Genomic DNA, 20,821 nt, shown 5'->3' with positions numbered 1-20,821 from the left:
GTACTGACCCAACTGCCGCGATGTCGCGAATGAGACGTGCTCAGCTGATCCGTATCTTGAGCTGAACGAGGAACGCACATTTGAAAAATGTTATAGTTCAGAGGAACTAGTAGTGCCAGAGACTTCTTTTTCGTTCTTGAATTTTACAACAGGATTGTTGTCAATCTGGCCGTAGTCTGCTCCGTATGATGGAACTGTAACAGCCCCGTCGGCTCCGGTTCCCCGAACCACCCGGCCGAGTATTCATGTCGGGCGAGTTCAATCGGCCGATGCGATGGCTCAATTGAGGAGGTGTTGAATTTCAATTCGGAGTTCTTCTGCAACCAGGTAGCATTTTCTCCTCTCATTTTCAACCCTGCAATGTCAATGCATTTCCTTTCGGCCAAGAGTCTCGGGTAGGAGCATGACGCAAGAGATGAGTCCGGTAATATTCACATGCTATACAAATTTCATTATAGTGAATATACTTATACAGTGCTTCGTGGTTTCGCCTACAACTGAGAAAATGCCTACACTCAACTCTCAATTCCCTTTTGCGAATCTTGTTTCATTCCGCGCACTCAGCTCCACATCCCTGTGAACATGCGTTTTTATCTCTTCGGCTGGGCCCTACTCAGCAGTCTCGTATGCAAGACATTGGCAGACGACAGCGACAACTGCTGGACCAACAACTGCACAAAGCCCATTGAGGTTGTTCCTGCACCATGGACCCTCCACGGCACTGGCTGGGCAATTCCCCTCCCGGCCGTCTTGTCGTTGCCTGAGAAAACTTACTCGCCCCTTGAACGTCAACAGGGCTCAACCGCGACGGAGGGACTGTACACAGGCGTCGTCGGCGCCATACAAATAATCAGATACACCGATACGCCAGTAGGGCCGTATGATGAGTTCGTCCTCATACCTGGGGCGTTCACATACGCAGGGCCGTATCTAGGACTTCCGGAGACAGACCTACGCGTTTCTCGAATGTATGTGTCTCAAAAATATACTTGCCTGAATGGTAGAGTCAATTGGAATATTCCCAAGCACCTTGCCTCGTTTGACTGGACCGACAATGACGATGGAAGCACCACGGTGAAGCTCTATCCATACGACACCACCGGCGACGAGAATGAGTCCTACCCGGCCGACAAGCCCTTCTTCCAGGCCACCATCTACCCAGACGCCGGACCCGACATCTCTGTCAATTTCAGCTCCCCTTTGATTCCCGAAGGCGTGCCGGTCAGACTGAACCAGGCGCCACTGCCGACGGGCAACGGGAGCTACGGCGAGCTGCCTGGGACCCAAACGTGGGCCAACACTGTGCTCGCGTTGCAGGATACTGCACCGGGCGTAGCATTGGTTGATCTGGACCAAGGCGCCGGAGACGTGGTTGCTGGCGAAAATGTCAATGCTGTTGGCGATGAATTCTACCCGAACTTTTGGCCTAGTCTTGGTCAGTTGAATGCGGCTGTAAAGCTAGAGAACTTGACTATTATATTCAATCCGGCCGAAACATGGGGGTAGTCCGAAACGTCATTTCTTCGCTTATACCCTTATCACCCTTGTAACTCAGCCAGATAGATCGCTCACGTTCTACGTCCTACGCCTCAATGCTACCTAGTGTATTGGAAGAATCCAAATTAAAGAAAACACAATTGTGATACATGATAGCAAAAAGCAAAAGTTGTTTGCACAATAATTCACTCAACGGCAATTTTTACGGAGTGTCGCGGAACATTCGACTATAACAATCTCTATAGCATTTGCGGCACTATGGCCTAGTATGGGACCTAGTCGCAACGCACCTACCTTGTAGGTTGTAGGGGAGGGCGGTGTAGCGGAGCCCCGGGGCCTCGCTCAGGCGCCGGTCCGCTAGATCAGTCCATCGCGATGGTTCGGCGCCTATACTAGCATGTTGGTATATTCGAAATATAGCGGCATGCATTGGCGGAGTGAATATTCCGATACAAGGGATATGCAAGTCAGATTGCTGTACATGATCACCATAGCGAGATCGGACAAAGACGGCGCTTAAAAGCTACGACTTCCGCTGATCCTCACCCTCTAAGTGGTCACAATTGTCTGCAGCCTGTCTGCGCCCCAGAACGCTTAGTGCGTCGCTGCAAGCAGGCTCAATTGAAGAGTGGCAGGGGGGAACTTTTCAGCTGTGCAGCGATGGGTGCCTTACGTGGATTGACACGCGAGCGCGAGCTCCAGCCTTCCGCCTCCTGCTTGACATTTTCCGACAATCAGTCCAGTCTGGCTGATATCGCGGCGGGCTTCTGCAAGTCTGCATAGCAGCGTCGTTGTCATGGTTGGCAAACTGAAAACACACAAACTCGTCGTCGTAGGCGATGCTGGGGTAGGCAAAACGGCATTGGTGATCCAGGTCAGTGCGCCGACGGTGCCGTCATTGGATGAAGTAAGCTGTTTAACACTACTCCAGATTTCCTTGGAACATTTCGTCGATAGCTATGACCCCACGATCGAAGATTCGTACCGGAAGCAAGTGGTCATCGACGGGATACCTTGCATGCTCGAGATACTCGATACGGCTGGACAGGAAGAATATTCGGCTTTGAGAGACCAGTGGATACGGGATGGTGAAGGCTTTATCATAGCGTATTGCATCTGCTCTCGGTCGGGCTTCGCTCGTGTGAAAAGGTTTTACGAACAAATCCGCCGCATCAAAGACTCAACCATATCACAATTGAACGGTGCCGCTGAGGCACCACTTCGCCCACCAGTTCCTATCCTTCTTGTGGGAAACAAGGCCGATAGAGTGACCGAAAGGGAAGTGTCGACACAGGAAGGCCATGGTTTAGCTGCTAGCCTGGGCATTGATTTCATGGAAGTTTCGGCAAAGAGTGATTACAATGTACAGAAATGCTTCTATGATGTCGTGCGCCAGCTCCGGCGCCAACATGGTGAAGCGCCGGGACAGGGACCTGGACAGGGTTTATCAGGAAGCACCGATTACCAGATGACTAGAACAATTTGGGGAGCACGAAGGATCTCAGTACCAGCCAGCGAGAAGTCAACAGAAGCCGGGCGAAGCCGGTTAGCAGCCTCTCTCATCTCTGCCGCCAAATCCAACAATGAAAGACTCGTATTAGCCCTCATCGAGGCTGGTGTAGATGCGAATACCCAGTCCGGCTCAGACGGTAGTCCGCTGCACGTATCGGCAGCGTTAGGTCATGCCAATATCGTCAATATCCTGCTCAAGAAGGGAGCTGCAGTCAATGCTCGTGGGCCAGCTGGTGCTCCGCCACTCCAGCTAGCTGCTGCCGAAGGGCACTTGGCGATCGTTAGACTCCTAATTCACAAGGGCGCCCTCATCGGCCAAACAAGCTCGCTACATGGGACCGCTCTCATGGCTGCTGCATCTAGGGGACGAGCGGAAGTCACGCGTTTTCTTCTGAAAAAAGGCGCCAGTGTTAGTGTGGTAGGTGGTCCTTATGGTAACGCTCTACAGGCAGCGTCATGGAACGGCAACCCGGAGGTAATCAAGTACCTCCTAGATGCGGGAGCGGACGTAAGAGCAAGAGGTGATGGAGACTGCACGGCACTCCAGGTGGCAGCCTTAGCAGGAAAGGCAAAAGCAGTACAAATTCTCCTGAGCCGAGGAGCCAAAATCGACATTGATGACCAGAACGGCAAACATGGTAGCGCCATAGCGGCTGCCACCAAAGGGGGACATTTTGAAGCAGTAACGCTATTACTCGAAGCTGGCGCCAGGCCTTGGGACCCATATACATGTGCAGCGCCAGCTCTCGAAGAACAGCATGATGCAGATGAGGTTGTCGGTGCTCCTCGTCCTGCCAATACAGATGCACAGACAACGGCAAGAATCCCAGGAACCGAGTCGACAGCCACTAGAGAATCTAGCGAAAGCCAGAGCAATGAGGCCTCATCCACTGGTCTTTTTTCAAGTGAACGTGCGACATTCAGCTCGACACCAACATCGACACCACCACCCACGTCAGCGCAAATGTACAGAGCCCCTCAGGTATCATCGCAATCCGAAATATGGGGACCATCAGTATATTCAAATCTACGTATCCGGCCTACAATATCTGTACACGGGTTTTCAACCATCCATGACTCTCCCAATGCTACAGTTGAGTGAGTAACCTACAGTCGATTTGTTTAGATGTGGACTTGACCTGACAATGGTAACAGTATCGTATTTATCCATGGACTGCAAGGCCACCCGGAGAAGACATGGAGTTATAACGGGGGAGGCCCGACCACAAAACCTAGCCCATTGCGCAGACTCTTCCGCTCGGCTTCCACTTCCATTGTCGAAGATTCTCATAATATCTACTGGCCCTACGATCTACTCGCACAAACTCAAGATTTCGCAAACACACGAATGATGGCTTGGGGATATGATACGAAAGTGGTACGAGATTTCTTCGGCACCAGCGATCAACAAAACATCTCTCAACACGGCAACAATCTACTAGTTAGTCTACAGCAAGAGAGAAAATCGAATGTGAGTAACTCATGCAAGCTTTCGGAGTAAATCTAACACAAAATAGCCACAAAGACCCTTGATATTCGTTGCCCATAGTCTCGGTGGTATCGTTTTGAAAGTGGTAATTGTTTCAGCATCCATGACCAGCATCCATTTGCTAACCTACACATAGGCGCTTGACAATTCAAGACGATCACAACATCAGCCGCAGTACCTCGACATTTACAAGTCTACGAAAGGAATAGTATTTCTCGGCACACCTCACGGAGGAGCCGGAGTAGCAGACTGGGGCGTCATTGCAAGCAAGATCACCAAGTGTGCACTTCAAAGTCCGTCGGACAGGGTGCTGCGGGGCTTGACTCCGAATAGTGAACTCTTAGAGAATCTCAGAAAGAATTTCCTTCAGATGCTAGAGGATGACCACTTTAGTATACATTCCTTTTACGAGACTCAGCCAATTTTAGGTCTCTATGGTCTCAACAGTTTGGTATGTGGAGACCTCGCTCTCTTTGGATTATGGGATGTGTAACTAATAATCAAACAGGTTGTCCCATATGACTCCTCTTTAGTCGGTCATGCCCGGAAGGAAGTTTCGCTTGGGCTCCCGGGAAATCATTCCCAGATATGCAAGTTCAGGGGTGCTGATGATCCTGGATACAGAGCTGTATTTGGTGCTTTACAAGATTACGTATTGGAGGCAACACGGTCTGCATCCGTGCCTTCATCTGGTAACGCGCGATAATCTCTCCTGCGCGTGTGGTAAAATCTCAATGCTCTCAATCAAGAAGTAGATCAATAATACACCTTTAGGTATGAGAGATAGATAAATTCCACAGGAAAAATGATGAAATCCCAAGAATGTTAGAGGATTGAAAATAAATAAATACGACTAGGTCACGGGTGATGAAGAAGCACTCACCCATCCAGAGGGGGCAAGCAAAGAGAAAAGATTGTTCCGTGTGGTCGGGACATGTTGCACTGCCAAACAACAAGTTGTTGAGTGCGGTAAAGATGTCTTTTTGTACATCGACGAATAATGCTACTGGGTAAATAGCAATGGTGGCCCCGTCGGTTGTCCTGAAAGCATCAACCAAAAAGGGACTATCAAGTGACAACAGCCATAACAAGTTATTGAAACTACTACCTGCTGCATACTGATCTATCTAACCACTTGTCCCTGAGTTCCCTATCTGGTAATTCAGTACCACACAGGACGCTTCTCCATTGACTGGTACATATCACAGTGTCCTTCATTAACTCGGGCACTGACCGGTCGCGTCTTTTGCTGGTACAACGATGCTATAGATGATTTGCTGATCCGCAACATTAGAATCGGATGAAAACTCATAATCACCAATAATAACATCGACCGAATCCCCGGCACAATTGTCCATAAGAATGGGGTTCAATGCCAAGTCCTGCAGACCGACAGTGCTGAAAGTATCGGTTCCTGATACAGTGGCATACCAGGAACTGTCAAGGACCGCATTTCCTTCCAAGGGCACCTGAACCTGGGGACCACTTCCGCTAAAGGAGATTGTAAAGTCGCCAATATGGGGATCACTGATCTTGTTCTCGCTATGGTGCAAATCAGCATGGAAGATTTCAAATAATGATGAGAAGAAATACAAGCTTCACTTACCCATCTGTACCCATATTTTCAAATTGATAGATCATGTAATAATCAATCGTATTGCCTGAGAAACCTGTACGATAACACGGCCAAATTAGCTTACAAGCATGTTTTCGGTTTCGGCCATATTTACAGGAGATGCCCACGCCTCCGACAAGGTCGTGCGGCTCTTCTAACTTGGTCTCGCCGGTAAATTGAAGGATACATAATCCAGGAACAGCGCCCTCCTTGACTTTGCTATAGAGGTCCTGGTATTCGTTAATAAATCTTCCTCAAAACCTTCGAAACTGTCTTGCTTACAATCTGGTTGTCGTCGTTGACAGTTGCGCCGGCAATTTCAATACCGGCCTTGAGAAGAGCAAGCAAAAGCTGAACGGCGGCCATACTTGTGGAAAATGTGATTTACAAAAGATTCTTGGAGAGGAGGTGTTGAGAATGAATGATTTGTTTATTATTATTGATATGGTCAAACTTGTCGACTTATATATACTTGATATCAAAGCATAGTAAATCTAATTCAGGTAGGTTGTGTAGTTTGTATAGCCCAAGTCCGAACCGACCAATCAGCTTTGTCGTCCTTGTGGTCGTGACGGCCATTCCTGAAGGATCAAAGCCAAGAGTCAAGTGCACTATCAGGGGTGGCCAGTTTACAACCAAAAGCTGCATGGTATAATCGGAATTATAAGCTGCGTCGTTCTTTATTATCCCCTGATGGTGAATTACACTCTGTCTACGAATATACTATTTTCATCTCGTTCAGTTATGCAGAATATGGCGTGATTGGAAGCTAACAATACTACTACGCATAAGATTTCACGCATTTGGATCATGTGATTCGTCGCTTTGTCGAGGTATCAAAACCAGCAGCGCTCCTCGAGTGACAATCATCTTAAAGACTTGTAAGTATTATCTAAGGCGCAGGTCATAATATGACCGCGGTATTATGGGGCCAGTCCCATTGAGTTGAGGGTGGAGAAAAGCCAAGGTATGCTTATAAAACTGGACCAAAATTTACAGGGACATAAGCATGACTGGGTGCATCAAGACCAGGAGCATTCTTGGGAACGATAGAAAGCCAGATGACTTTGGTAAAGTAGTCTAGTCAATCACGAGGATTATAAATATCGACGGATCCTATTCCAGGAACTGCATGGCGTCCAAAGGCAATGATGTCACTGCTACTCACTCCGCCACTGTTGAAGAATCCGCAAGGGCCTTGGCAATCCACTATCCGCCCAGGGGGAAATCCTCGAAACCAGCATAAACTGAAAGGAAATAATGACCCCTTACGTAAGTTCGTGAGCCTTGTGCTGCCTCCTAACTTGAGGTCTTTAGGCCTTATTGCCATCCAAGTCGTCGTTGTGATGGTAAGTCATGGTTCAAATGACATTCCGAGGAAGGCGGATAGGTCTCGCCAAGTACGGACATCGCCATGGCATGATTGCAATTTCAGTCAGCTGGGAACAAGTATGGACCTTGTTCAGACCTTTTGGAGTCCTCCCGAGTATAGCGTGATAATGATACTCGGCAACACTGGCACAATATTGCACTCTACATGGATGCACAGCTTTCAACGCATTCTCCACATTCCTGATCAGCCCATGTAATTATTGCTTTCGTTTCTTGCTCTAATATACCAGGATATAATCAACCTGATGTCATGATTCATGAAGGGTGTAACGTTGTGGCACGGTAATGTACAGAAAGGTTATGAGGGTGGTTCGATGATGAAATTGGCTACATATCAAGTCTGACATGATAACCATTAGCTGTGTCAGTAATAAATAGATCATGTGCCACTGCAAAATATGGGGTGAAGTTAGAGTTTATCAGTGGCGGCCGGGACTCGGGTCCTTTATATAAGGAGAGTGACAACTATGATATCCAGCTGATTCGCTCCCTTAGACGGGCACGCGGGAACTTGAAAGTGACACATTATATTTGAAGGGAACTCTGCAGACAAAAGACAACCGAGCTCACAAGATCCAGACTTGGAAAGTGATCGGCCTCTGGTGACGAGCAACCTTCCAGTTTCCCCGCCTCCAAGTTTGAACATGTGCTGCGTTCACCCATTGAGACTCCATTCTATCTTCACACCATATTCATAAAACCCCTCCCAAGGTCTAGCTAATTTCTTGTGGCTGGAACCAAGAGCTTCACTGGAGAAAAAATATTGGTTTAGTCATGTCAAAAAAATAACTTGCACAGATTGTCTGAGTTAATAGGTGGCACGCGGTGTGTAACTAAACTATGGCATAGAGGCTTGACGCACAAGATATTTAAATATTACGCGGAATAGTTCACTGAGAATCCGCATATGGCAAGCAAAGAATGCATGGCTTTGCTCAATAGAATTCCCAAACTTCATAAATCGCGGTCCGGATGATTCTTTTCGAAGTGCATGCAGTAAAAAGCTCTCTCTTCTATAAGGTGCCAATGTTGCATATAGCACACTCAAGATCTTTCATTTAGAAGAGTGCGTTATCAGTCGAATGATTTTTATGAGCCCGGCGCAGTCGCGTAGCTTGAAAGCAAATGGATCTAGGATATGACCAAGGCAGGCACAATTATAAGATGACTCAGTAACGCCCTTGCTCAATACACATTTTGCGTCGTTGACGACGCAACAAGTCACGTCTCAAATTTACTACTCTGACTTTCAAAGAAATGCCCCGCAGTTCCGATTGTGTCTCGTCAATTACTTTGTCCCAATTGTTAAAGACCAAACAGGCCGGTGCTTTCCATCACAAACCTGATATCTGCAGATTGTTATCAACAGCCGCTCTCTGAAACAATCATTCCTTTTCCGAAACTCTGACCAAAACAAAACATAGATCAGGCATTGCAAGCGAAGAACAATTTTTTCCGACCTCACCCTTTCGCAATTGACAAAATTGTTAGGTGCAACAACAAAATATGTTATCAACTCAGTGACTTTTCTAACCCCTGTCATGAGTTTGGCAGGCGCTCCAAAGTGTTTCTTTTTCTGCAGCCAGCACCACATCCCTCTGTCTCTTTGAGCGACACTTCATTCCCTCTTCTTTCTTCTATCATCTGCATTCCAGAAACGAACAGCAATACCAGATTCTCACAGGTTCGCAGTCAACTGATCTCCAACAAAAGTTCTCAACAGCCAAGATGCCCGCCAAGAAGCAGAGCAACAGCGACGGTGTCGAAGCAGATGGTGCTTCCAATGGCTTTTGCTTTTCAGAAACCGAGAGCAAGATCATTCACGCTGTTCTCCAGCGCACTGATCCCAGCATGAATTCGATCATCGACTGGGAGAAGGTCCGCGAGGATCTCGCCAGCGCCAGCGTCGAATCTACCAGGAAGCGTTTCCGTCAGATCAGTAAGTAGTTTCCCTCGATTCTCTGCACCTCCAGTATTATATTCTTGGTTGAACAAAATATCTCATTCGCACGTGCCTGCCTGTTTCCGTCGAATGAGTTACCTAATATAGATTTCATAGGCTTGAAGCGCGGCTGGTTCAAGGACGAGCATAATGGTGGCATGTCAACCCCGAACGGCAAGAACGCTGCCACCCGCACTCCTGGCAGCAAGAACAAGAAGGTCCCCGCTGGCGACAACGATGACGGAGCTGTCAATGATACTCCCGTCAAGAAGCGCAAGACTGCCACCCCCAAGAAGGTCAAGGCCGTACGACACATCCCCTCTTTCTCTTTGGTATCGTTTGAGATTTGGCGCTGACGCACACTTGACAAGGAGCCCGACACCACTGAGGAAAACGGCCACGAGGGCCAGGATGGTGCCAACATTGACGCTAATGGCATGGGCATGAACCTGAGCTTCGATGAGGTCTGATGCAGCTCCTGCCTTTGGACAGCGGCGAGCATGACCGGGATGGATCTGACGAGTCGGAAGTCGTTGCATGATGAAATGGTTTATACATGGCCTCGCGGAGGAAGGCTGAAATGAATACGTGGTAGATAGACTACTGGCCATGATGGCAGTGCATATCAAGACCAATCAATGAACATAAGTCGCAACTGTTCAGATACTGCTTGCACTGTAGTCTTAAGAGGCATGGTTTTACTGTGAGCCACTGGTGATCTGGGTCATTCATAGAGTGCTTGCGCTCACAGAGACCAACAACTCGCATGGGTACGACAGAAAGGGTACAGTGTTAACAGCTGCACCTGCGCAGTAGATTGCCACATGTTTCAATTATCAGTGCTAAGGATGAGTGCCTTCGTCATTCAGTATCCACACGCATGTCTAAAGACTACAAAATGTCGCGACGTGCATTTCTAGCTGAGAAATTGCGGGAGCCAATTGCCGACATGGTCAGCAATACGCGTAGATTGGCACTCAACAGCGCTGTTATACGCTCCTTCATGTCGAGTTCATCGCTCATATACCTCTGTGTCCTCACCACATGTAGCTGCCATAGTACTACTCGGCTCGCATTCAACGGCTCGAGTGACCAAGTCGCCTACAGACTCTCGAACAAGACTACGCTGTGGTAAATCACGACCTTTGCGCAAAACCAAAAAAAGCGACGGGTAGCATTATTTTTCTTTAGTGTTCGCTAGTTCTCCAAACCAGCTTCTCGCGACTAACACCGTCTCTGAGCGCATTAAGTGCATTGGTGGCCCGGTCAAGGATTGCCTTGCCCTCGACCACGCGATAGCGCTGCGGGACGACAATACCTTCTGCAATGAATGCCGGCATGATTTTAGATGCCAGATTCTCCTTGAAGAAGGCATTCTATTGTAGTGAATGTCAGAATTGACAATATGGACACAAGTGACGTAGACCTACATTGTAAACAAAATGTGTTCGTACCCCTCTGGGTTCCACGCCCTCGGCCCAGGGCGCAGCTGCCTGGACTTCCATGCTGTACTCGGGGATCTGCTCGTTGGATGCATGTTTCAAAATGACGGGTAGCATGACGGCGACCCTGGTACCCCTTTGCGCAACCTTTGCGATGGAGTTTAGACTTCCCTCCTGTGAGCCGATGCAATCAATCACCATGGGAATCACGGGTTGTGTGTCTCCGCGGACTTTCTTGCCCACGCTCAAAAGACGCTCAGCTACATCCGGGTCCCGGTAGTCGATTGCTTCTGTCGCGCCAAGTTGTCTCAGATAGTCATGGTGTGCCGGCGACGCAGTGGCAATCAGATTGCGATAGCCGTAGTATTTCAGCACCTGAATAGCCTGTTGACCGACCGATGAGGCGGCTCCCCAAATGAGAATGGGTTCTTCTGCCCGTTCTGGCACATAATCCGCGGGCTTTGGGAAAGGCGTCGGAAGATCAAGGTCAGTAGCCATGGTGTTGAAGACGGTGACAAAGTTCTCTGGAATAGTGGCTACCTGCTCCATGGTGAATCCATTGGGTATCTGCGTGCGCATGAGCCTCTGGCGCCTGTGAAGAAGAGGGGACCAAGTAGACTCATACCTTGGCAAACTTCCATTCCGGAACAGTGACGTACTCTTGCTGGGCCGCACGCACATTACCGTCGTGGGCCCATCCAAAGATCTCGTCGCCAGGTTTGAAGAGCTTGGCTTCGGGGCCGACATCTTCAACTACACCGACGGTGACGGCACCCAGCACCTGCGGCGGTTCTACCAATAGCCCGCCGTCGGCTCTGTGCAGATCCAGAGGTGTCGAGGCAGTGAATCTAGAACGGACTAGTATTTCATCGCCCTCGGGAGTCACTGTAGGGCGCTGCTGGACCTCTAGGGGCTTCCGGGGCCCGACAGTGACGACTGCAGTGTGGGTGCGGGGAGCCATGTTATTTTGTGTCGGCGAAGGTGGTGACAGCAAGTTGAGAGAAGAAGCGATTGATGTTGGAGGCTCGAGGAATTAGCCGAGCAACAACGAGCGACATGCTTGGATTATAATAACCATCACATCTTGAATGCAGACAGACGTTGTAAACTCAAATATGAGCTGATTTACGTAGTACACCTTGAAGCAAACTACTAATAGCCCAAGTAAACGAACTACTAATAATGGTTGGGTTTGTGCGTTGCTAGATTGGTAAGCCGTAGCAATTAGTCATGGCCATTGCTTCTTGGGTGATTTTTCCTTTTTGAGATTATTTCCATTTTAAGATCGACGCTTGGTTTCGTCGTGGAATTTGGTTAGCGAGAAGTCTGTTTTGGCAAGCCACTACTCTAAATATCCGACAAGATCGGCCAAAAGCTTTATTGTGTACTACCTACATATTTCAAAGTTATAGTACGCGTCTTTGGTTTTCGCATTGAGCCCCGCCTTCAGTCAGCGTTTTGCCAAAGAGAACGGCTTCTTGACAAATGTTTTTTTCGCGATTGCTGCAAATTCCAGGTCGGCGTTTGATTGCGACAACGGCGCTGGTGTTTGACAAGATTAGTCAGGTCCATGGAGCACGGACAAGCAAAAAGAAAAAGAAAAGAAAAACATACTGTGACCGTGCTGTCTCCGGTCGCTGTCTGCTGGAACTTCTATGCACAAGACGACCTCCCAAGTACTGTAGAATGCGATTATACTCTGATTACACAGGGTTACACATTGTCCCAACTTCACACAGAATGGTTGGCAGGTGCTGATTTACACTAATTGTGAGGCCGCTGGCTGATGCCTTAAACTTTGCCGGATTTCGGCATCTCGGGGGCCCGAGTTGGTCAACAAATAATGCCACGGCACGCCTCAATTTATGCGCGAAACCGGTTAATGCAGATACTAGCAACTGACGTAAACCACGCCGGCAGTGCAACCCGGTCACAATTCCGCCGCTTTGCCCGTTGGCCTCCTTTGCGCAGCCAATTGACAAAAACTAAAAATTAAAAAAACAGATAGCAGAAAAGCAGAGGCTCCCCGCCTGGCAGGCTTGGTCTTGGCTCTTGCAACTATCCTCGACATGGGATTCGACGTCCTTGCCAAGCTCAGCAACGCCAGCCAGGCGGCTGAGGGCTTTGTCAAGAAGAAGTGGTGAGTCTAGTAGCACCGTATCCAGTCTTCGTTGAAACAGGCATTGACAGTCTCGCATAGGGATGAGCACAAGTTGAGAGATGCCGGAAAGGCTGCGCAGGCAGAACTGAACCGGCGCATAGACGAGAGGAATCAGTACCTTCAGTTGATCACGGCCAAGCGCACTGGGTCCTCGGCTCAGGACATGCCACCTCTGACCTGCAACCCGGCAGACCCCCACAAGGCCGTGTTTCTGGTTACCATTCCCATCACCTTTGGCCGGTTCAAGCTGTCCAAGAATTCCTACAGTTTACTGGCAAAACTGTCGCCGGCCGCGAGCATCGATGGCGTCAACCATTGGGCACTTGCCGTCATTGATCGAGGTCTCAATCCGTGCTTCTTTTATGAGCTCATGAGCGACGACTTGGCCATCAATGCGCTCGGCAAGAATCAGTTCCGCTTCGACGAGGTCACGCCAGATTTTATTGAAACTTGGACATCTTGCTATTATGTTGGCGAGACGATAAAGACGCATGAGCAGATTGAGAAAATGGGTGAGTGGTAACTGTACGTTCTCTGTCGCTAATATCATACCAACTCTTTTCTCTCTTTAGGAGCGGAGCATTTAGCTCTCCATCCCCGATACAATCTGCTCAACAGCAACTGCCAGGACATGGTGGAGATTCTCGTCAAGCAACTTTGCGAAGGCAGAACCATCAGTCAAGGCAAACTCAGAGAAGAGCTGTCTGCCATTTCTCCCAAGATTGCACTCGATCTCATGGTGGGCCGCTTCAGATCGAGGGTGGACACATTTGGAGAAAACGCGGACCCCGAAATGATCAAAGACAACGACGTTGAAGTGCAAAAGGAGATGGACATGATTGACGTGCTCTGGAGCAGAGTTCGAGGGAAACCCATCTCGCCGAAATAAAGGACTGGCAGGAATTTATTCAAACACCATCGAGGCCTTTGGCCTTGTCACGCAAACTTTGGACTCTGCCAGACCTCCTACCTAGTCACTGACTGGGCAGGTTGGCCCCTTACTCCAATGGTTGGAGGATTTAATGATGAACGGACAACAAAGTCAAGAACAACAGTCTTGCTTGACTTTCTCGGACTCGGCAGGGAGATGGATGTTGCCGCAGGTGCAATTTTGTAGATACCCCCTTGGCCATTGACTTGACAGCATGTCATGGGCTTCATCTAGACTTTTTAATACACACAATGCAGCATATTTACCCCCGAGCGTTGTCTGGAGTGGTCGAAGCCGCAAACGGGCATATTTTGGGCATATGCTGTTTGTAAGGGAAACGCAGTGGTATTCCACACATCACGCGGAAGGCCATTGCTGGGAAGTGCGTCAACTCAGGGCCGGCGGCTACAGGTGCTCGAATAAATGCTCAGAGTGACTTATTGTTCATTCTCAGAGGAGTATTCGTTCGGTGGCTATCGGCTGCTGCTGCCTTTGATTGCCAACTTTGTCTTGTGTGGTGCGGCGTTTGCGATCGTCGACTTCTTTACTCTAGCCGTCAATAACCTCTCTCTCGTGTTGCCGTTACTTGGTTCGTTGTAAAGGTCTCCAAGTGTTTCGCACGTCGTAGTACCGATGAAAGGCGTGAGGGGATCGTGGGGAGCAGAGCTTCCAAGGTCGTCGGACAGGTGGTGGAATGTTGTTCATCTAATCAAACTGGTCTCGGATGTCTCCATGGTTCATTCCGCGCACTTCACTGGTATCGCATCGTCGCAAGGGCGTAATATTCGGTGAGCATCGTGGGGGCGACCAAAGCTGCAAGCCCAGGCGGCGAAGTTCAAGTCTTTGCGCGTGTCATGGTAAGGGTAGGTAGATGCCTCCGCTGGAGTTGTGCGCCGATTTGGGATGGAAGAGGTGTCCAGAATTGGATGAGCACCAAAGTTTGGTGGGGTTTAGTTGCGGCTCCCACTAAAAGCTACCACAGAACTGACAGCTATAGTGGGGAGACAGGGTGCCAAGCTCACTGATCTCACAGCATCTTGAGCCACTGTAGAACAATGACTGTTTTACTCGAACACACAGCGAAATAAAAGATGCACCAAGTTCGATTGATGTAATACATAGGTATTCATGCAAAAGTGACTTTTCATTCGTCATCTGCAGGAATCACGGCATAGAATTGCTTAGTCTTTTTTTAATGAAGAATTATCTCCCGTCGTCAAGTGTATTGAAATGCGCCTTCCATGGTTCGATTGTTCGGATAGTGTCCCGCCGGCGGGGAATTATCGGGGCTCGCGTATCGCTATCGTCGTCCGCTGCTGGCATCCATGCCGAGAGTCTCTGTTTCAAGCATCGCTTCCGACCAACCCGTGACTTGCTACTCAAACACGATATCCCACGATACCTTCACAGTCACTTCAGACCGAGGCAGCACCTACATTAATCATCATGGCTGAACACCCTTCCTTCACATTGGCCGGCCTCTGTAAGAAGCATCGGGGCTCTCATGGTGTAGTCGTCAGCTAATTCATTCATTCAGTGGCTGTTGGTGGCACTATGGGTTGGGCGAGAACTCGTTCAACACCCTCCCTCGTCGCGGGAGTCGGTCTCGGTGCATCATACGCGGTTGCCGGTAGGTTTTAACTCAATAACAGATCAAGGATCCGACCAGAGCGGCTGACTGCGCTATTTACAGGTTACTTGATCAAGGAGAACAAGGACTATGGTACTGAGCTGGCCCTTGGCAACAGTATCGCCCTGCTTGGTTCTGCCGTTCCTCGCATCATCAAGACCGGAGGACGGGCCCCAGTACCAATTGCCTTGGGTGCCACCGGCGCTCTCGCGACTTGGTACTACCAAAAGAAGGTCAGGGAGTTCCGATTCGGAGTTTAGAATGGCCTTTCTTGGTCTGATGGTGGATTGGGGCAACCCATGTCTTGCTTGATCCTTCTCCTCCGGCCATGTGGTCAGAAGGACGATGCTGAAAGCAACAGCATCTGCCATCTTGATTGTCAGGATCAGGGGAGCCCTCGAGGTCGTAGGTCCATCTCGGCAATCGATTACAAAAGTCGAGGCTGGTGAGCTGGGTCGCCGGTAGGGATCCATTCCAGGTTAATGGCTGATGTCCAGGGCCTATCTGTATATATATCTGTCAAAACTATACCTGTATTATGCTGTAAAATAAGAAATACACCTCTCTGTATGACACTATATCGTCACTACCAAACTTGTTGTTCAGTTACCTTTTTTGAGCACTACGCAACTTTAGTCTTCAAGATCCCAAACGGAAAATCAAAGGCCATTTCATGATGGTTCGATTTCAAACTAGAAATATAGACATCTTGGCCAAAGTTCTCACAGCTGCAACATGAAATACAATGATTAGCCACGGCACCAGGATGCAGCCAAGTTGTATGCAGGCGGCAGTCCACCAAAGCCCTGTCGTCGGCACTCGTGACTTATCGCAAACAATCATTGGCTTCCATTAGAGCCAGCGACAAGACATTCTCATAGCTTGAAGCAATAAGATCCATGCACAAAGAACCCGGCCGGCTCCGCGTTCAACATATGCTCGGTGTCTTCATTCGAATTCTGGGCGCATTCGTGGGTTGGTCTATTGGCGGAATCATGGCGGCTTGTTGATGGTCCATTACTATTTCTTGCTGCCACTGCAGGGTGACCTGGTAAGCGATGAGATGTGCCGGGACGCCGAGCGACCAGGGCCAAGGAGTTGCAAGCCTTTATACTTCTTGGTTCTCTGGCCGTAAAAGCGGACCCATTTCCTGAATCAAGTATCACGATAAGCAGCTCTTGCGCCCTTCATTCAATTTGGGAGATGGGAGCTATCATGAATGCGGTGCAATAGCCGTCTTGGTCTGCTTAGCATATACTGAAGATGCGAACAAATTGGCTCCAGGCGGCGCGCTCCGCTTCCCATTAGGTTGCACGGCGTTGCAATAGAGTGCCAAGAGTCCCCTGCAGATCAATTCAAGCTTAACGACGATAGGCAGGTAAGAGTACATGCATGGTCGCAGATCTGCCGTTTAGCGAGACACGCTCACAACTAAATCAATAACCCAATCAGCGTCTCGTTATCTATGTCGTGCCGAACACCCTGGAGCATAGCTGCTCTCATTTGATCTTGATTCTGACTTGTCGGGTCTCTACCTAGTGGTAAGCTCATGGCACCACTACTCACTTTGTGCCTGGTCGGGTCTCTACCGGACATGAGGCCCCTCCGTTGGATCTCCGCTGGACCAAATCACCTTTAGCTCTCCGAAATGGGAAGGTGATTCATCTATATCCAGACCTGGCAGGCTACGTGATACCCGACACGCGAACTTGAGCCGCCAAGACTAATTCAACTACAACACACTGCGTGGTATTCTGCTAGGGGCACAGGCTACTGGTTTAGACATTCATCCGCTGTCGCAATGTGATTGGATAGTCATTACCACGATCCCCTATGAATAGCCATAGGAGCCAGCGACATGAAGACTATATAGATGTCAACCTCTTCATCGATGTTGAGCGTTCTGGTTCGGCATCCTCACGATCAGTCTTCTCCAACTCCCCTTCTCTTTCACCGTCGCGACTCTCTGACTTGTACAATCTGTCAACATGATCGGATTGAAGGTGAGTGACATTTACAAGTTCTTCCTTCAAAAAAGCAATATACTGAATTTCAGACGATAGACCCTCCTTATCTCGGCTCTGTCCGTAGTCAGCGTCGCTGCCCGCGCCGTCGAAGTCGTTGCTGAGCGATCTGATGTCGCTCTTGACGCCGAGAAGAGAGCCACCTGTGTCTACCACTGCGGCAGCGTGTGCTACTGGCAGGAGGACATTGACGAGGCCCTGGCCAAGGGATACAGTCTGCAGAAGTCTGGCTCCGACATTAGTAAGTCAAAACACGCACCATGACAAAAAGGCAGTGTGGTGCGCAAGCCACTGACCATGGGCAAAATTCATTAGACGACTACCCTCACCAGTACAACAACTACGAGGGCTTCAGCTTCCCTACCGCGTCGCCGTGGTATGAGTTCCCGATCCTCTCATCATACAATGTCTACACGGGTGGCTCGCCAGGTGCCGACCGTGTCATCTTTGACGGAAAGGGCAACTTTGATGCTTTGATCACCCACACTGGCGCCAGTGGCAACAACTTTGTCGCCTGCACCAAGGGTTAGTTTGCGAGAAGACTTTTGTGTAGTTGAGCGGAGATGTCCGGGGCCATGAATCAATCAGTGTGAACAATACCTATCTTGCAAATGTATCTTGTGCACTTGTCATCTCAGCATTTGTTGGGGCCCGTTATCTGCCAGAAAGCCAAACTATTTTCCACAATCATGCGTTTCTTGATTCAATTAAGGACTAATCGAATTAGCGGAAAGTCCTGAGTTATCGGGCTGACCAAGTTCAGGCCGGTTGCGGATGTCGGCCTGATAGGGAACCTAAAACACCATGTTTCACTTACCGTCCCCAGGTGCAAGGTAACCTTAAAAAGACTATCGTGGGATTTTTGAAACTTGCAGTCATTATGACAATTATATTGCCGTGTTTGCCAAATTCAGACGTGCGGTTGAAGTAGGCTTGCTAAAGCCTCATCGAGCCTCATCGAGAGTATCATACTGTAAAATTGCCAAGATATTGCTTCCCGGTCAGCAGAGTGATGAAGATCATCAACTTGGTGGCTGATCTCCCGGAAACTCTCTCCTTTATGGCATGCCGGAAGCCAGATTCAATTGTTCCTGAACTCTCGCGGGTCATGAGATGAACTGCAACCGACTATCTTCATCCATGGACCAGTCTTCTGCAAGAGATTGAACACATGAGCGATTTTGATAACATAAAAGGTTTAACAATTGTGTACTAGGCTCACCCGCTTCATTTTACAAAAGCAACTTTATATGTAGGAATTGTCCAAAAACGTCCAAAAGCTATATCCCGCCTCCGGCTTACAGCTGACATTTTGACGAATGACCAACAATTCACCAAGCCGCAATACTGAAATGGGAACCCTATTCTGAAGCTCAGGCCAATGATATGCGATATCTCCATAAGCCTTGCAGCACCTGATCTTAACGACCGACATATTGTGAGCGGCCAAAGGCTAGACAGTCTCGCCACCTTTGGCTCATTATAGTCGGTGCCGAGCGGCCTGGCCGTGCCTGGACAATCGGACGAGCTTCAGCCGTCCCAGGAGGTAATTTTGAGGGATATTCTTGAACGGGCATCATATCCAACTTTGCAGATGAGTATATAAATGGATGGTTTGGCAGCATTATCATCTCATTTTCCAAAAGGTGGCAGGTCACTCTCTACAATAGCACTTTGACAAGCAATTTTGACGCAATTCCATGATGTTCATTCCCTCGTTTTTGACATTGGCCTTGGCTGCCACTGCGGTAGCGCAGGGTGGTCGTGGCGGCGGCGGCGGTGGTGGTGGCCGAGGCGGAGGAGGAGGAGGTTTTGGTGGTGGTGGCTTTAGAGGAGGCGGAGGTGGTCGCGGTGGCGGCGGTAACGGTGGAGGCGGTCGCGGCGGTGGTGGTGGAGGCTTCGGCGGCGGCGGCGGAGGTTTTGGTGGCGGCGGCGACTTTGGAGGAGGAGGAGGTGGTGGCGTTCCCCAGCCTCAACCCACTCCCGAGCCCGTTGATCCATGTTACGCCAACCCTTACTACCCGTGGGTCGTTGCCATGGAGGACAACGAACAGGGTCTGGAATACTGCTACGACTTGTACCCCAAGGAAACCAAGACGTGGTGGACAACAAAGACCCAGCAAGGGGAGTTTGCGACCAAGACATACACCGTTGACACGACTACTGTCACCAAGACCAAGACCAGTCTCACTACCACTACCAGTACCACCACCACTACCAGCACCAGTACTAGTACCAGTACCTCAACGTAGGAAAACACAAACTATACTCTTGTAATGGGTTGCTAACACTTGACTCCAGGACCGTCACTGTTGCAAAGCCAAAGCCAATGGGAACAAAGAACAAGCGCGCTGCTTCTTTCGCAGCCTTCATGGCGCAAGGAAAGGGCGTGGTCAGCAAGGTCGTAAGTAAAACCCAAAACTTGCTGGGGCCCTTGACGGAGTTCGGAAGTATTGAAGACTTGGAAAAACTCCAAAGCACAAAGTCTTCCACTCCATGGCCAAGCTGCAATATGAATCAGTGCTAATTCGATTTTCAAAGTGCGAATGCATCGTCAAGCCAGATGAGCAAGACCCTTACACCTGGACACGAACCAAGACTGTTGATGGTAATGGCCGAACAAGAACCGTTGATGTCACTGCAACAAAGACCACGACCATAACCACGACCAAGACCAAATCTACGACTTCGACGTCAAGTACGACTACGACTACGACTACGACTACAACTACAACTTCCACCACCAACGGTAAGTCAACTGACTCTATGATTCTAAATCATCTCGAATCTTTTTTCGAGGATGCAGGAACCCTGGTGACCAATTGCTGACGTCTTGTACTTTCTCAAAGGTCCTATCGTCCAACCGACGGGAAAGCCAGGCAGCTCGCCCTGCCGAGCTGGAGCTCAGAACCTATCAGGTTGCAACAGGACTTGTACCTGCAACCGTGATGTTGATTTGACAAACAACTACTGCGCCCTTGCGCAGCCTGGTGACGGACTCAAACAGTGCACCAATGATGACCAGTGTCTGGATAACCAGGTTTGCATCGACTTCCTGAGCAACAACCAGTTCAAGTGCTATTCGTTCACCGGCTGCTCCAGCACCTTTAACGGAGGATTGAAGCGAAACGAGGACTAAAGGGGACTATGCATGCCTGTTGACGCTTCCAGTGTCCCAACGCGCTT

General features: G+C 49.3%; 9 protein-coding genes across 9 annotated transcripts; 7 read left to right on the top strand and 2 right to left on the bottom strand.

Annotated features, from left to right (window-relative positions):
• Positions 1–582: 582 nt before the first annotated feature.
• PFICI_12289 (uncharacterized protein) lies at positions 583–1,506 on the top strand (the record flags this gene model as incomplete). Its single annotated transcript, XM_007840870.1, has 1 exon — positions 583–1,506. One exon carries the CDS (start codon positions 583–585, stop codon positions 1,504–1,506), a length of 924 nt encoding a protein of 307 aa, XP_007839061.1.
• A 787-nt stretch (positions 1,507–2,293) lies between these two features.
• PFICI_12288 (uncharacterized protein) lies at positions 2,294–5,204 on the top strand (the record flags this gene model as incomplete). The annotated part of the gene is made up of 6 exons (XM_007840869.1): positions 2,294–2,371; positions 2,429–4,107; positions 4,165–4,480; positions 4,527–4,583; positions 4,635–4,949; positions 5,007–5,204. 6 exons carry the CDS (start codon positions 2,294–2,296, stop codon positions 5,202–5,204), a joined length of 2,643 nt encoding a protein of 880 aa, XP_007839060.1.
• A 511-nt stretch (positions 5,205–5,715) lies between these two features.
• Positions 5,716–6,479, bottom strand: PFICI_12287 (uncharacterized protein; the record flags this gene model as incomplete). Its single annotated transcript, XM_007840868.1, has 4 exons — positions 5,716–6,040; positions 6,105–6,168; positions 6,229–6,343; positions 6,396–6,479. 4 exons carry the CDS (start codon positions 6,477–6,479, stop codon positions 5,716–5,718), a joined length of 588 nt encoding a protein of 195 aa, XP_007839059.1.
• Positions 6,480–9,233: 2,754 nt separating this feature from the next.
• Positions 9,234–9,917, top strand: PFICI_12286 (uncharacterized protein; the record flags this gene model as incomplete). Its single annotated transcript, XM_007840867.1, has 3 exons — positions 9,234–9,444; positions 9,565–9,752; positions 9,819–9,917. The coding sequence occupies 3 exons, from the start codon at positions 9,234–9,236 to the stop codon at positions 9,915–9,917; spliced, it is 498 nt and encodes a 165-aa protein (XP_007839058.1).
• A 717-nt stretch (positions 9,918–10,634) lies between these two features.
• Positions 10,635–11,850, bottom strand: PFICI_12285 (uncharacterized protein; the record flags this gene model as incomplete). The annotated part of the gene is made up of 3 exons (XM_007840866.1): positions 10,635–10,823; positions 10,878–11,456; positions 11,515–11,850. 3 exons carry the CDS (start codon positions 11,848–11,850, stop codon positions 10,635–10,637), a joined length of 1,104 nt encoding a protein of 367 aa, XP_007839057.1.
• A 1,108-nt stretch (positions 11,851–12,958) lies between these two features.
• PFICI_12284 (uncharacterized protein) lies at positions 12,959–13,939 on the top strand (the record flags this gene model as incomplete). Its single annotated transcript, XM_007840865.1, has 3 exons — positions 12,959–13,029; positions 13,090–13,562; positions 13,623–13,939. The coding sequence occupies 3 exons, from the start codon at positions 12,959–12,961 to the stop codon at positions 13,937–13,939; spliced, it is 861 nt and encodes a 286-aa protein (XP_007839056.1).
• Positions 13,940–15,427: 1,488 nt separating this feature from the next.
• PFICI_12283 (uncharacterized protein) lies at positions 15,428–15,871 on the top strand (the record flags this gene model as incomplete). The annotated part of the gene is made up of 3 exons (XM_007840864.1): positions 15,428–15,464; positions 15,519–15,611; positions 15,675–15,871. The coding sequence occupies 3 exons, from the start codon at positions 15,428–15,430 to the stop codon at positions 15,869–15,871; spliced, it is 327 nt and encodes a 108-aa protein (XP_007839055.1).
• A 1,728-nt stretch (positions 15,872–17,599) lies between these two features.
• On the top strand, positions 17,600–18,165 carry PFICI_12282 (uncharacterized protein; the record flags this gene model as incomplete). Its single annotated transcript, XM_007840863.1, has 3 exons — positions 17,600–17,614; positions 17,675–17,876; positions 17,951–18,165. 3 exons carry the CDS (start codon positions 17,600–17,602, stop codon positions 18,163–18,165), a joined length of 432 nt encoding a protein of 143 aa, XP_007839054.1.
• Positions 18,166–19,338: 1,173 nt separating this feature from the next.
• PFICI_12281 (uncharacterized protein) lies at positions 19,339–20,774 on the top strand (the record flags this gene model as incomplete). The annotated part of the gene is made up of 4 exons (XM_007840862.1): positions 19,339–19,883; positions 19,937–20,039; positions 20,177–20,384; positions 20,485–20,774. 4 exons carry the CDS (start codon positions 19,339–19,341, stop codon positions 20,772–20,774), a joined length of 1,146 nt encoding a protein of 381 aa, XP_007839053.1.
• Positions 20,775–20,821: the final 47 nt, after the last annotated feature.

Source organism: Pestalotiopsis fici (genome assembly GCF_000516985.1).
Source record: "Pestalotiopsis fici W106-1 unplaced genomic scaffold PFICI_Scf_10, whole genome shotgun sequence".
Classification (NCBI taxonomy): domain Eukaryota; kingdom Fungi; phylum Ascomycota; class Sordariomycetes; order Amphisphaeriales; family Sporocadaceae; genus Pestalotiopsis; species Pestalotiopsis fici.
Note: the sequence above shows the minus strand (reverse complement) of the source record. Positions and strands in the feature narration are given on the sequence as shown.